The sequence below is a fragment of the Argopecten irradians genome, chromosome 10, assembly GCF_041381155.1.
Source record: "Argopecten irradians isolate NY chromosome 10, Ai_NY, whole genome shotgun sequence".
Lineage (NCBI taxonomy): Eukaryota > Metazoa > Mollusca > Bivalvia > Pectinida > Pectinidae > Argopecten > Argopecten irradians.
Genome location: NC_091143.1, coordinates 2,879,354 through 2,892,237, shown reverse-complemented (window position 1 = coordinate 2,892,237; position 12,884 = coordinate 2,879,354). Strand labels below are relative to the sequence as shown.

Here is a 12,884-nt window from a genome sequence, read left to right as displayed (position 1 = left end):
TCACTGTTTGTTGCTGATAATAACACAATGTTGATAACGTGTTGATGAGAGACTTTGTTGCTGATAAGACTCGACAAGACAACAAAGCATCTTTCCACTCCTTCCTGATAAGAGAAATAGGTTCTGTGACTGGGATGGTGCAGCTGTGAAGTGATTACGAGCAGGGTGGTGATCAGACACCTGAAAGAATCAAACAGGGACACCATTAGTACACACCACAAGGTCACAACAATAGTTCTCATAAATGCTTCCTATCTCAATGAAAACATTTAATATTCTGAAAAAATATTTATTTAGATATTCCCGAGTCACAAAGATGAGAAATTATTTCGTTTTTTTCTTCAAACTCAAAAATGAATTTACCAAAAATTTACTTTATTCAAATGGTAGATTTATTGAATTCATAATAATATTATTTATTTCTACGTTTTAGTTATTATTCTTTGCATTGACAATATTGTGCCGTGTGCAATGTTTAAGGGTAGATGTAAAGTCCCATAGTCTTTACTTAAATGAAGTCCTTGTTTCCAAAATTGATTATATATTAACACAATCATAATACGGACTGGAGTATTAAGAAATTAATTACTTTTGTTATCCGTGTTATTATAAAACATCATAAAAATTCGACCAATGCTGAGGGCGAAACGATATTGTCTCTGTTTATTTATTGTTTGACCAAATTTGGAGAACAATTCCATAAAAAATGTAGTGAATGTAATTGTGTAAAACTAAAAGTACATAGCTTTTTATGTCCTTTAAGATCTCATCATAATACGTAATTTATTGCATCACTATTTCGTTATGATATATAGACAGTCATATTTGTTTATATTTATTAACTTTAGCCTCACACGATATTGCTTATGATGTTAGATGAGCAGGGAGGAGAGGATAGTGATGACAAGACCTGTGAGGAAGTGACAACAGAGGTACAAACACAGACACAAATTGTCAAAGACCACACATTACGCTGAAATAAACCCCATTATGACTCATAATTGATTTTAGGAGCATTTGGGCATGTAATGTTATTTTTTGTATTCACTTGCAACGGTAGTTCAAGAATGCCATATTAGCAACTCTAGAAAAAATAAAGATACAAGCAAAACAATCACGTAAAATCGAATAAATAATTTGTCAATTTGTGTGCTTTTAAAAATAAAAGATATGTTCCTATCGATACTGAATTATTTGTTTAGTTTTACTTGAAATTGTTATTCATAATGAAAATTTTGTATCTTTTCTTCATTTTCTGTGTAATTATTATGGTCATTATTTATCATTTAAAACGACTATTCAGCAGATAAAATGTGATAATCTTATAATGATTCTGTTTTGATTGTCTAGATTGTTAAAACATATCTAGGTACAAGATACACGACACAAGAATTCATAGTTAACGTTGCATGATATTGAGTAACAAAACAGCATTAGCTCTGTAGAGGTATTATTGGGACATCTCATTACTAATGTATGGATTTGACCGTACAAAATGTTTTTGGGCATTGAGAATTTATTGTGTGACCGTTTATAATACCTCTGTACCAGGGATTACTGTGCAACTACGCAAGATCTGTAATTTTGTTAACTTCTTTGATTTTGGTTTTAATGTCACAATGATCTGGTAACGGATATATTTGTTACATTAACAATTAATTAGATAACATTGTCATACAGCCATTGATTGGTCTGCCTAATTGCATCAACAACCAATAACATATTTACTCTGAAAGTTTAATTTTCACTATGTGTTTTAGTGTACCATGTAGTGACAAAATCGTTTTGCTTTAGTTATTCATCCCCCCCCCTCCCAACAAAATATGGTGAGTTGATCGATGAGCCTTGCAGTGCACCACGTGTAACGCAAATGTTGAGATTTAAACATATAAAGTAGCACTTTTATAACTTAATTGTTGATATTTCAACATATCAAATAGTTCATTTGTTGAGATTAAATCAAAGCATCCATCAGTCACTATCGTAGAAGTACTGATCATAATACTTGCTTCGTTTAAGAACTTGACAAGGGTATATCCCCCATTTAGTATAATGGTCGTCGCCCTCGACGTACTGTCTTTTCATTATCTCACACCTCATACATTTACAACTATCCCGCCATTTTTTCCTTGTACTCCTTCGCCCTAACTGATCTTTTTCTAACTTCTGTCGTGTCCTTGCACTATTCACTACATTTTCACGTGATAAATATTTGTCATCTAGTTTAGTATGAGGCGTGCCCTCTTCCTCTTCTTGTAAATTGCTAAGGTTAAACTGATATATACCCGACTGAACGAGATTTTGACCGTCCTCTTCTTTCTCCTTTTCGTCATTTCGTCGACTAAGTTTTTTCGTGTGAGCAAATTTTTCAAATCTGTGCTTTGTAGCAGCAGCAACACCGGCCTTAGTATCTGTTTGTACGGATGTGGCAATGTTTGGAAGAGATTTGGACAAGGCGGCGTTCAGCTGTGACTCTCTCTCCCGCTTATCGGAATCCTACAAAAATATAAGAATATACAACGAATATAAACAATTTAAAGAACTTAACTATCCAAATAGAATAAAGTAATGATAAAAATCAAATGTTGCTTGATGCAATTGTTCGTAGTTATTGCCTTTTTTATCTACATCTCACAACGTCCTTAGCAATAGGGTTATTAAGAAAATATTATCTACATGACTATTGATTTCATAGCGCTTTTAATGCTGTTACACGACGCTAAGTTATCTCCCTTTAATTGTCATTGATGCGTTTATGCTATTTGTTATTTTGTATACGATTAGCCCGACACAATGCTACCAGTCTGCATACTTCTTATACCAATAGGTAACGTTATTTACCAGTTGTTTCTTTTTTTTGAAAATAAACGCTTACTTCACAGAACCAGAAATTTTGCAAAGCAGAATAGATGAATGTTAAATGTTATTCAATCTAAGACAACATTAAAATTTGTACATATATCGGGGAAAAACCGTTCTTATGGAAATTAGATCAGTCGGTTTTACTGTGATATGCTCGAAAAGCCCATGGTGGTGAAATGTGTGTGAAACTTTCAGACTCGCTCGCTGTCCGCCATTACACATTGTAGTCGAACATCTTAAATTAAGCTTGTATGCCGAACCCTGTCCCTTGCTCGTAGAGTAAAGCAACTTTTGTCTAGAACTGCTCAAATCGCTCTGACAGTAATGGTTTACCTTATTAGATGAATTGTCTTGCCTAAGAATCATTTTATTACCTCCTCAGTGGTTATGTAGTTCATTTGTTTAACGTGCGTGACTTTGGCTCGGGAATTGGTACAGAGTACATACTGTACCTGCTTAATCGTATTGATCAACGATTTGTAGTTACAACGGTATCAATTAAAATACTTAAAAGTAACGTGGAATTTGTCAATATCTTGAGTTAAATGTTTCATAAGAAATGTAGAACAATACATTTATGCCATATTTTGCTTCTTGGTTATGTAAAAGAATTAGCCTGAGTGAATTGATGAATGTTAAATGTTATTTGAAATTCAACATAACTATTGTTATCGCCAATTGATCTTTACAAATCAGTATTGGTTTCGTGGTTTATGATATTACAATAAGGTCTAAAGGAATTCAAACATTGCTGCCTTCTACAGAAAAGATGTCAGTATTTAAAGAATGAAAATTGATTTTTCTCTTCTGTTTATTTCAAAGAAAAGACAACAAAAGATTGAAATTATGTCTTACTGCATATAAAAGATTTGGCTAATTCAGAACCAATTTACGAGGCATGCATCTAAACAAATGGTTCTAATATGACGTTCGATCCAATGATCTTTTGTGTAATACGAAACAAGTTAATATAAGTAAATCTAAACGATATATAAGTACTACACGTTAGGATAATTGAGAGATTGAGCACTTTACTCTTCAGTGTAAACCAGAACTGAAAAGAAATTAAGAATATGTGATGACTTTTTTCAATTTAGCAAATATGATCTTTTAAACATAGTACTGTTTTGTCACATCAAAATAACATATAAATAATTGCGGTGGGTGTATTATTTGAACTAGTAAACTCGGCAATATGACAAACCTGAAGAGTAATACGATTTTGTTTTAATCACTGACACTACAAAGCCTGATAGTCTACGATATGATAAAAAGACCAGAAACCAGGCGACACATGAAAAATAAATATAAACATTTTAACTGCAGACCGCTATACAACATAACCAAAAACACAGTGGGTTGTGACCATTCGATCACGGTTATTGACTGTTGAAATGTGATTTTCTCTTTGACAATGATGGCGTAGTCATTCATTTAAAAAATAAACTCCTTTGTAGTGCTCTTATGATGAAATAGGCAAAAGTATTGAACAATGTTTGATTCAGTAGTTATGGTATGATGAATGCCAACTACTTAACGGCAAATTCAACATAATCGCACGTCATTGAATTAGTTGCCCTCATATTGAATCTGCCGTTGTCCATTCATCGCCCAATATCTCCCAACTAATATGAGTTCACACTGACAGAGAAAAGAATATGATGTTATGAAAGAATGAGAGTTTCCGGGTTTTACTAGCAACGTCTGTGTTAAGTTTTAATTTCGAATGTAAATTTATACTGTCATGTATACGTGATAAATACCATGTTAATTCAAGAACATAAGTAGTGATATTATACTTGCTATTTTTATTCCACATTTGCATATTACGGAGTTACAGCCCTTGCGGGTAGTTTTCTAGTGTCACATCATTATTTTTGAGCGAAATTCACGTCGTTTTCTCTGAAACATATGACGTTACACTCGCAAACACAGGACGTCACTATTAATACCTACCCGCAAGAGCAGACAACTCTGTAATATACAAATACAGAATATACAAAGACATCTAACAGAGTACATCTACCACTAGACCCACTACAGACTAGCCTCTACAAAGTCAAAACACCACTACCAGCTAATAGATAAAACGTCATTTGTACCAGTTGACCGCAGCGCCATCTGGCAAAGTGAATCAGCACCTACATCAAAAGATCAAAATATGCAATAATAGTAAAAGCGAAAACCAAATAACACATGAGGCTTTCGGCTGGATATAGGTTAAAAATAATTCCCAATTGACAACAGAATAAAACAATATATCAATCCATTGGTCAAAATGTAGGTCGCAGTGGTTATAACAGAGGTCAAAAGATAGGCTTCATTAATCAAATTTTATAACGTTTTTATTTCGTGACTCGCCGTTGTTCCAAGGTGAAACTATGGTCCAAATATGAAATTCTAGGTAGAGACCTGACAAAAATACGGTGATCTGATCTGAAATATTACATAGAACCCCTACTCCGTACACACGGAAATGGAAAGGGGCGGGGGGATTATAAGACAATTTTTGAGTTAACCCCTAATACATTTAAACTGATAAAAGTCCTTTTTATATAATTTGCTTACTTGTACGTTTGCTTTCTTTGGACCACTGCCGGTAGTTTTGACGCTAGCGCCCCCTGTCGTTCCGTTTGTTGCCGTGGTGATAACACTCGACGTCGATATTGACGGTAGTTTCATACTTTCCATTGTCAGGGACCGTGCTATTCCCACAACTGCTGCCTTTTGTGGCCTCTACAAAATAAAATTGAGTATAATGCCATATTCAACCATGCCCTATATACATGTATATGCAGGGTGTCCCAAAAAACATGTCCCTAGTTTGACGCTTTATAAAACATGTTTAAATAGATGGAGGAAATTTGATCTATATATCATAATAAAGGTTATTATCTGCTCTGTACTACGATATATAACAACCTGAAAAAAATTCTGTTTGTAAATATTTATTTCGAATTTCGAGAGAGTCACATTTCGCTAATTTTGCGATTTGTTAAAAAATTAATCACTTTCAGTTAAAGAATGTGCGCGAGGTGACTGCCCTTCTTTTCGATGACATGCTGAATTCTGTCCCTGAAATTTCTCACCACCTAACAATACTGTTAATTTTGAAGATGGAGTACATACATATGTGACATTTTCAAAACATTTCAATCACTATAGGGGATTTTCCGGCTGCATTGTAGATTTTAATAATTTCAGCCTGAATTTCCATGGTATTGGAAAGTCATTGAATTGTGACATCATCGATAATGTCATCATTTCTATTATGACATCATTACACACAATGATGATGTAATCTGTACATTTGTACCCAATTAACTTAAACTCCTCCTTTCCAAATCGTTTTGAATTTTCAAAAAAAAGTTTAGTATTGCAAAAGTTATTACCTGTCAAAGTCGGGACATGTTTTTGGACACCCTTTATGTCCGCGTTTAAATGAAATATATCTTTAAAATAGATTTGGTTTTGAACAAAAATAGTTCTACATAAGTGTAAACAATGGGGCCACGTAAGACTAAATAAAAGTGATGATGTAACTGGAATGTAGACCAGATAATACCACACTTCAACAAAATTACGAGAAAGAAAATATCAAAATGTTTGGAATGTATCTCTCCTATCAGGATATAGTATGTGTGTTTAATTTTCAGGGGGGAGGGGTGCCAAGACGGACATAAAAGAGTAAATAATGCCAGTTATATCAATAATTATGCGTTATATATGAGATATATACATATTGTCAGTGTAGAAAAATGTCAATACTGATAAAGTACATCCATTATAACGTTGTTTGTATATCGATACATTAACAAACTGTAAATTTAAGATGATCCACCGCCGACAAGGCATAAACTATACTCATCATTTTAACGATAATTGGTGTTTAATCATGTAAATATGTGTCTAATTAACATAAAACATAATATCAAATAACTTCTTTTGCTTTTGGTGGATGCAAAATCAGTTATTCAATCCATATAGGGCATAGTGCCGTGAACTTTTTCGGGACTCATTTAGTTATTTCTGATATTTAAAATAAGGAGCTTAAACATTTCAATGATGGTTATGGTGTAAAGTAACAAACTTTTGTAAATGAAGAAAAATACTGATGCGTCTAGTCCTGTTTTTGATAGAGAAAATATATCCTTTGTCAGCGGTTCGGTATCTTCAATGCAAACTCTAAAAATACATACATGAATAAAAAGTAAATACAAATTGAGATAATTATGAGAAATAAAGTTTGCCTGTATATTTACAGTACGCTACCCGACTAAACCTAGTTATGGTTTATAGATATTGCCGTGTTATACGAGACAGGAACTGTCCATACACCGTAGATAAAAGTGTATTGGCGCAGCTCTACTTACATATTTTAGCACATTACAGTTAAGTGATTTAGGCGATTGATTTGTATATACGTGTTTTTCCAATCGTATCTAAACTCCAGCTAATACCGGGCCGGTTTAAGAGTGTTGGTTGTGACACCCATTTACCCATGAAGACACCTGAGGTGAGAGACAAGGTCAAGACGTTCCCTGTCGTCCTGGTGTAAATGAATGTTGATTTGTGTCTGTTTATAAATATGGTATACGTGGATTCCTAATATATAAAACCTAAATCGAAAGGACACGATATAACCGATTGCGTTATTAAGGGAGAAAAATAACTCAAGTGTTCAATATATAAAGGCCCACTGTTTATACCCAAGTCACCCTTCAACAAGTCTATTTAAAGCTTCAACAAGTCGACAATTCTGGAAATTATAACCTTTACCATGAACTTTGACCTCGTTAATGAAATATTTGACCTTGTCCACCATATCAATTCTGCGTTGATATAGTGTCCCTGATTATACATATTATATTGTAAATATCATATTATAATGTAAATATCATATTCTAACGTAAATATCATATTCCAATATACTAATAGACTTATTCTAATGTACATATCATATTCCAATACATGTATACAAGTAGGAATATTCTAATGTAAATATCATTTTCAAATATACTGGTTGGCATATTCTTATGTAAATATCATATTCCAATATACTAGTAGGAATATTCTAATGTAAATATCATACTCCAATATATTATTAGACATATTCTAATGTAAATATCATATTACAATATTCAAATAGGAATATTTTAATATAAATATAATATTCCAATATACTAATATACTTATTCTAATGTAAATATCATATTCCAATACACTAGTCGACATATTCTAATGTAAATATCATATTCCAATACACTAGTAGACATATTCTGAGGTAAATATCATATTCCAATATACTACAGTCAAGTAGGAATTTTCATCAAGTATATACATCTGTTGCAAATCAAATAAAAGATTATTTTTCGATGAACTCATAAACAGAACGAAATTACCGTAATAGTTTACATAATCTATGTAGTATTGTCTATGTCTCCTTTTAAGTAGTGTTCACTATTTAACTAATTGATAATACGATTACATGTGCATATAGTATTTCAGTCTCTTTAACTAACAATGTCAGCAGAAAGTGTTTATAAAATAAAAACTTCATTGAAATTAAAAAAAATAGGACATCGTCTAATAAGAGTGGAAAGTCTTAATTCCTTTTAATGATAGCCCAATTGTCATAAAAGTGATACGTGTTTGCAAGCTGGTTTCAGATTCAACCTTGACACGGCAAGTTTTGGTGTACTTAAATTAGTCTATACTATAGAAATTCCTGAGATTTTACTACATGTAATATATCATGTGGTATTTTGTTCAATCTATTTCTAGTTTCGGTTTTACTCGTCTTCGACTACCAAAACCAGCTAAACTTGCTGCTGAGTCCTTGAAACACAGATGTATCCGATGTGTAGAATACAGAGTAGTAATAGTTAGAATGTAAATATGACCTTCCCAAAATGTCTCCCCTAAAAACAACTATAGATTCCTATAATGCACACGAGCCTGACCTAAATCTAAACGTTTTAAATTTTGAAGAGATATTTTGGTAGCTTTCCGTTAAAGCTTACTCCTCGCACTCTCTATTGTTCGGAGCTCTTTACATCGACAATGAGATTAAACTGTGATAAATTGTAACACAAAACGGCACTGGTCTAATCCGATTCTGTACCCAATAGCTATCAATAATATTTGGAACCCGAACACTCACTAGTACTGCTAAACTTTGCCGTCAGATTTAGTGTGGAATCACAACTGCTTACGGCAGGTTTTTTTCAATATCAAACTCGACTGCGTAAAAACCCGACAAAACTAGAGAATTTCATACAGCTATTTTGTCTCCACAAGACATTTCTATGTCCCTATTGACCAAAGACGTTGATATAAATGTCCGAATAAAGTGTCTCTTAAAATGAGTTTTATGAGTTTATTTATTTATTTTTTATTACTTTTTTGCATATTGCTTTGCTCGTTTACATATCAAATGAGCATGTCAATAAACGAAAAGTAAACATGACTTATTTATAAAAAAAAATCAGATGATTTGGTTTTCAGTTTACATGCATATCGAAATCTATATGAATTAGACGATATGAAATATCAAAGAGTTTCAATTTTTCTATGAATAAATATTTTCCAGTAATTGTTTAATAGTTTACCAGTAATATATGCTAATTTTTTGAATGAGTTAAAGCATGACAAATAAATCCCTAAATCAGCATGAAACAAAGATTTGTTTCCCACTATCTCTTCTTTTGACTATTTCAAATCAAGCAACTTTTGTATATATTAACCTTAACTGTATATAAGATACACGGTATATAAATGTTTGCTATATCTTTAAATGAATGAACATCAGTAATGTCCTGGTGAAAACCGTATCACACAATTAAGGAATTTGAAATATATTTTTGTGATAGCTCTGACCGACTAAAGAAAATCTTGCGTGATAGGTCGACGTACTTTCTGTTTCTGTTGTCCTACCATCGCTTACCACAACGTCTATGCTTGAGAGTAGTTTACCTCTGGTAATTCTACATGAACAGTTTTATACAATTCAGTCACTAAACAGACAGAATCCACTGACAGGTCTGGGGTGTTTTATAGACTGTTATACTGAATGAATCAGTAACACTGATACAAGCGTTATCAAAATGCATTTTAAAACACCTTTTGTGAATTTAAGATATTGCATTTTCATTAATGTGATCAGTTATGTGAAATTGCTACCAACAGCTTATATGATTTACATAAATACATTACCACACAAATAAAGTATATATAGCCATTATATACGATAAACATCGAACCTCGAAATCATATTAACCGCAAGGAATATCATCTCAGAACAAAAATAGAAAACATACTATGTATTATGTGGCTTGGAATATTCCTTTATGTCACATACAAAGGACAACTTTACCAAAACCATGGTAGACCCTATAGAGCATTTTCTTTAGGCTCCTAACATGCAATACAAATTATTTTGTTATAATATTTCTTGCACCATGCACAAGCAGAAAGCCCAATCATGTCAACTTTAGAATATATTTGATTCTTTTTTACCGAGATTATGTACATCACACACACTCTCTTGTCCGTACTCGATAGACTCTAAAATCTGATGTAGTCAATGCTTGCATGTATTAAAAAGATGGAAAATATCAACATGATAACAATGTGTTACGATCTTGAAATCGAGATGAAAAAATAGTGAAATAATTTTACGACAACGGCATTTACCACGCACAGTAATATGTGATGAAATTCCTATTAGAATTTTGCATTTTGATGAAGGGAAGTGGATATTTTCCTTCAACACGTCATTAGTTTGATCGGTGGCCGTACCATATATAATACCTATCAAATCGGTTACGTAAGTAACATCAAGAGCTAGGTGATGAACAGGACCTCGGATCGTATCGAATACCGAATAGAAAGGTTTTAGTTCTCGACATATAGTGTGTGATGAAAATATAATCTTATTTAAAATTTAAAATAAAACATGATTGAAAATATTAATCAGGACAAATGTCAACAAGTTTAAACAGATGCTAAAATGAACAAGAGTATTACATATGTTAAAGTTACAGTTGATAAGTCCAATTTAGAAAAAACACGTTGGTGTTTTGTATTTCATCGATAAGCTATCTACTTTATTCTTTTACGATATGAAATACCTTGTATTTTTGCTGTCACACATGATAATGTGATCTGACCTATATTTGAATTTCGGTGTCGCCGTGACCTGCATTTGTATTTCTGGTTTCGCCAATGAAGCATGGAACTCTTACTACTCCGAAACGCATGGTTTTAATCTTCCTTTTAGTAGCATATTATTTAAAAGCTAATGTTAGCACTAAAACAGTATTATCAATTATCTTATACATTTTACAAATGGTTTAAATAGTTTCTGTTTTTATAAAGATTAGATCTGTATTTATACATTATGAAAGGAAATTACTTATTCCATATCCAGTTTAATCCTATCACATTCTTTGATTGATTGATAGAAATGGCCTTCATCACCCTATAAGTGGTACAATTTATTAAGTACCAATCAATTTTAAAATGTTTGGCTACCTACCTTTGTGGCAGATTTATTGACATTAAAGTCGAGTTTAGGTAAATTTCGATTTCTCTCGCGTAACACCTTCCATCTCTGTACATACGACCCTTTATCCTTGTGTCGTGGCTGTATCAAAGCAACTGGTGACGTCATATAGGGAGAATCAGGGGACGGAACTGTCTGGTGAGTTGTCATGGTGATTGTAACAACGTCCTCATATTACTATTCCTGATATGGAATTTTCGACACCATGCATCAACAGATGGACACGGCAAGATTAGAATCACAGTAAAGCAGCTTCATGTTAAATAAAAACACATGGTACACGACGTAACTGTGTCAGGGTTATATAAGTATGATATCGTCCGAACAGATCAAGTGTTATCCTAGGTATCCACCTCAGCTCGGTTTAAAATCGTCTCCAGTCATAATCTACACACACTGGCGATCCTCTGGGTATTTAAATATGTCTTCCTCTCGTTCGGTACTACTGACACAGCATAAACTGTCTGTCAAAGCCTGGCTGACAATGAGTATTCGGTAACGCTAAACCTGCCTAACTAGTAGATACCCATACCCTGTTGGGTCGATCTTAATACCGGCTGTAATCTATAGAACAATAGCCTAACTACCACGATCAATTTACTAAAAGACTAAGCTATTTTGAAAGTTACTAAGAGCGTAATGTAAATTATTACATGTAATAACGGACCGGGTATGGATTTAACCCTAAGCTGTTTTAGTCATAAGCCTCCCAACCAATACTGATTATTGAACACTTCTCTCACACTGTGATCGACCCGTGTGTATTAGATTTCTATCGGACTTATTCAAAGTAAAACAGTATAAAATTTAAACATAAAGAAGCACCCACAAGCAGTCTGACCCGCTGTATGTATGAAATATAGGTAATGCTGTAGAGGTAATTTTGACATGTAATACACGGTTGTACGGAAACAGATCATAGTGTCGCCCGATTTCATATCACTTCGCTTACCAGTAAACAACCTTCAAATCAAGAGAGAAAGTTTTATCAAATGATATTTTTTGTGTGTGAAATAAACAAAATTATGAGCTATTTTGTGGACAATCAATACCTGTACCATTTATTTTAATTGTCAAATTAAAACGCGTTGTACATGGTAAAAGGAACTGTTCTTTGGATTACATTTGTATAAAATAAACATTAATTTTCTGAGGTCGACTTTTATTGAGGTGACATTGTCTTATCACTAAAGCTTTCTCCTTTTTTGCAAAAGTAGAAGATCCTTGCGTGTCAATACAAAAATTGATTTTTTGTTTACAGAAACACATTAAAGATGTGAAACACCTTCAGAAATTAGCCTGCATATATATATATTATATGAAAGCATATAAAATAGGCATTATATATATACATTTAGAGTAAATTTTCACTAATACATGCAATACGTACTTCTAATGCATGCAATATTATTGTATGTAAATGTGTTTGCTTTAATTTGACGAGTGTATCCATTAG

General features: G+C 32.9%; 1 protein-coding gene across 2 annotated transcripts; it reads right to left on the bottom strand.

Moving 5' to 3' along the window:
* Positions 1–26: 26 nt before the first annotated feature.
* Positions 27–12,131, bottom strand: LOC138332903 (uncharacterized). 2 transcript variants are annotated; one of them, XM_069280923.1, is made up of 5 exons: positions 11,402–12,131; positions 5,431–5,598; positions 4,965–5,003; positions 2,286–2,496; positions 27–180 (listed from the first exon to the last, which is right to left on the bottom strand). In XM_069280923.1, exons 1-5 carry the CDS (start codon positions 11,576–11,578, stop codon positions 173–175), a joined length of 603 nt encoding a protein of 200 aa, XP_069137024.1. In that variant the 5' UTR covers positions 11,579–12,131; the 3' UTR covers positions 27–172. The 2 variants fall into 2 exon arrangements, with proteins under 2 accessions (XP_069137024.1, XP_069137025.1); XM_069280924.1 differs by lacking the exon at positions 4,965–5,003 and having other exon boundaries at positions 11,402–12,126.
* Positions 12,132–12,884: the final 753 nt, after the last annotated feature.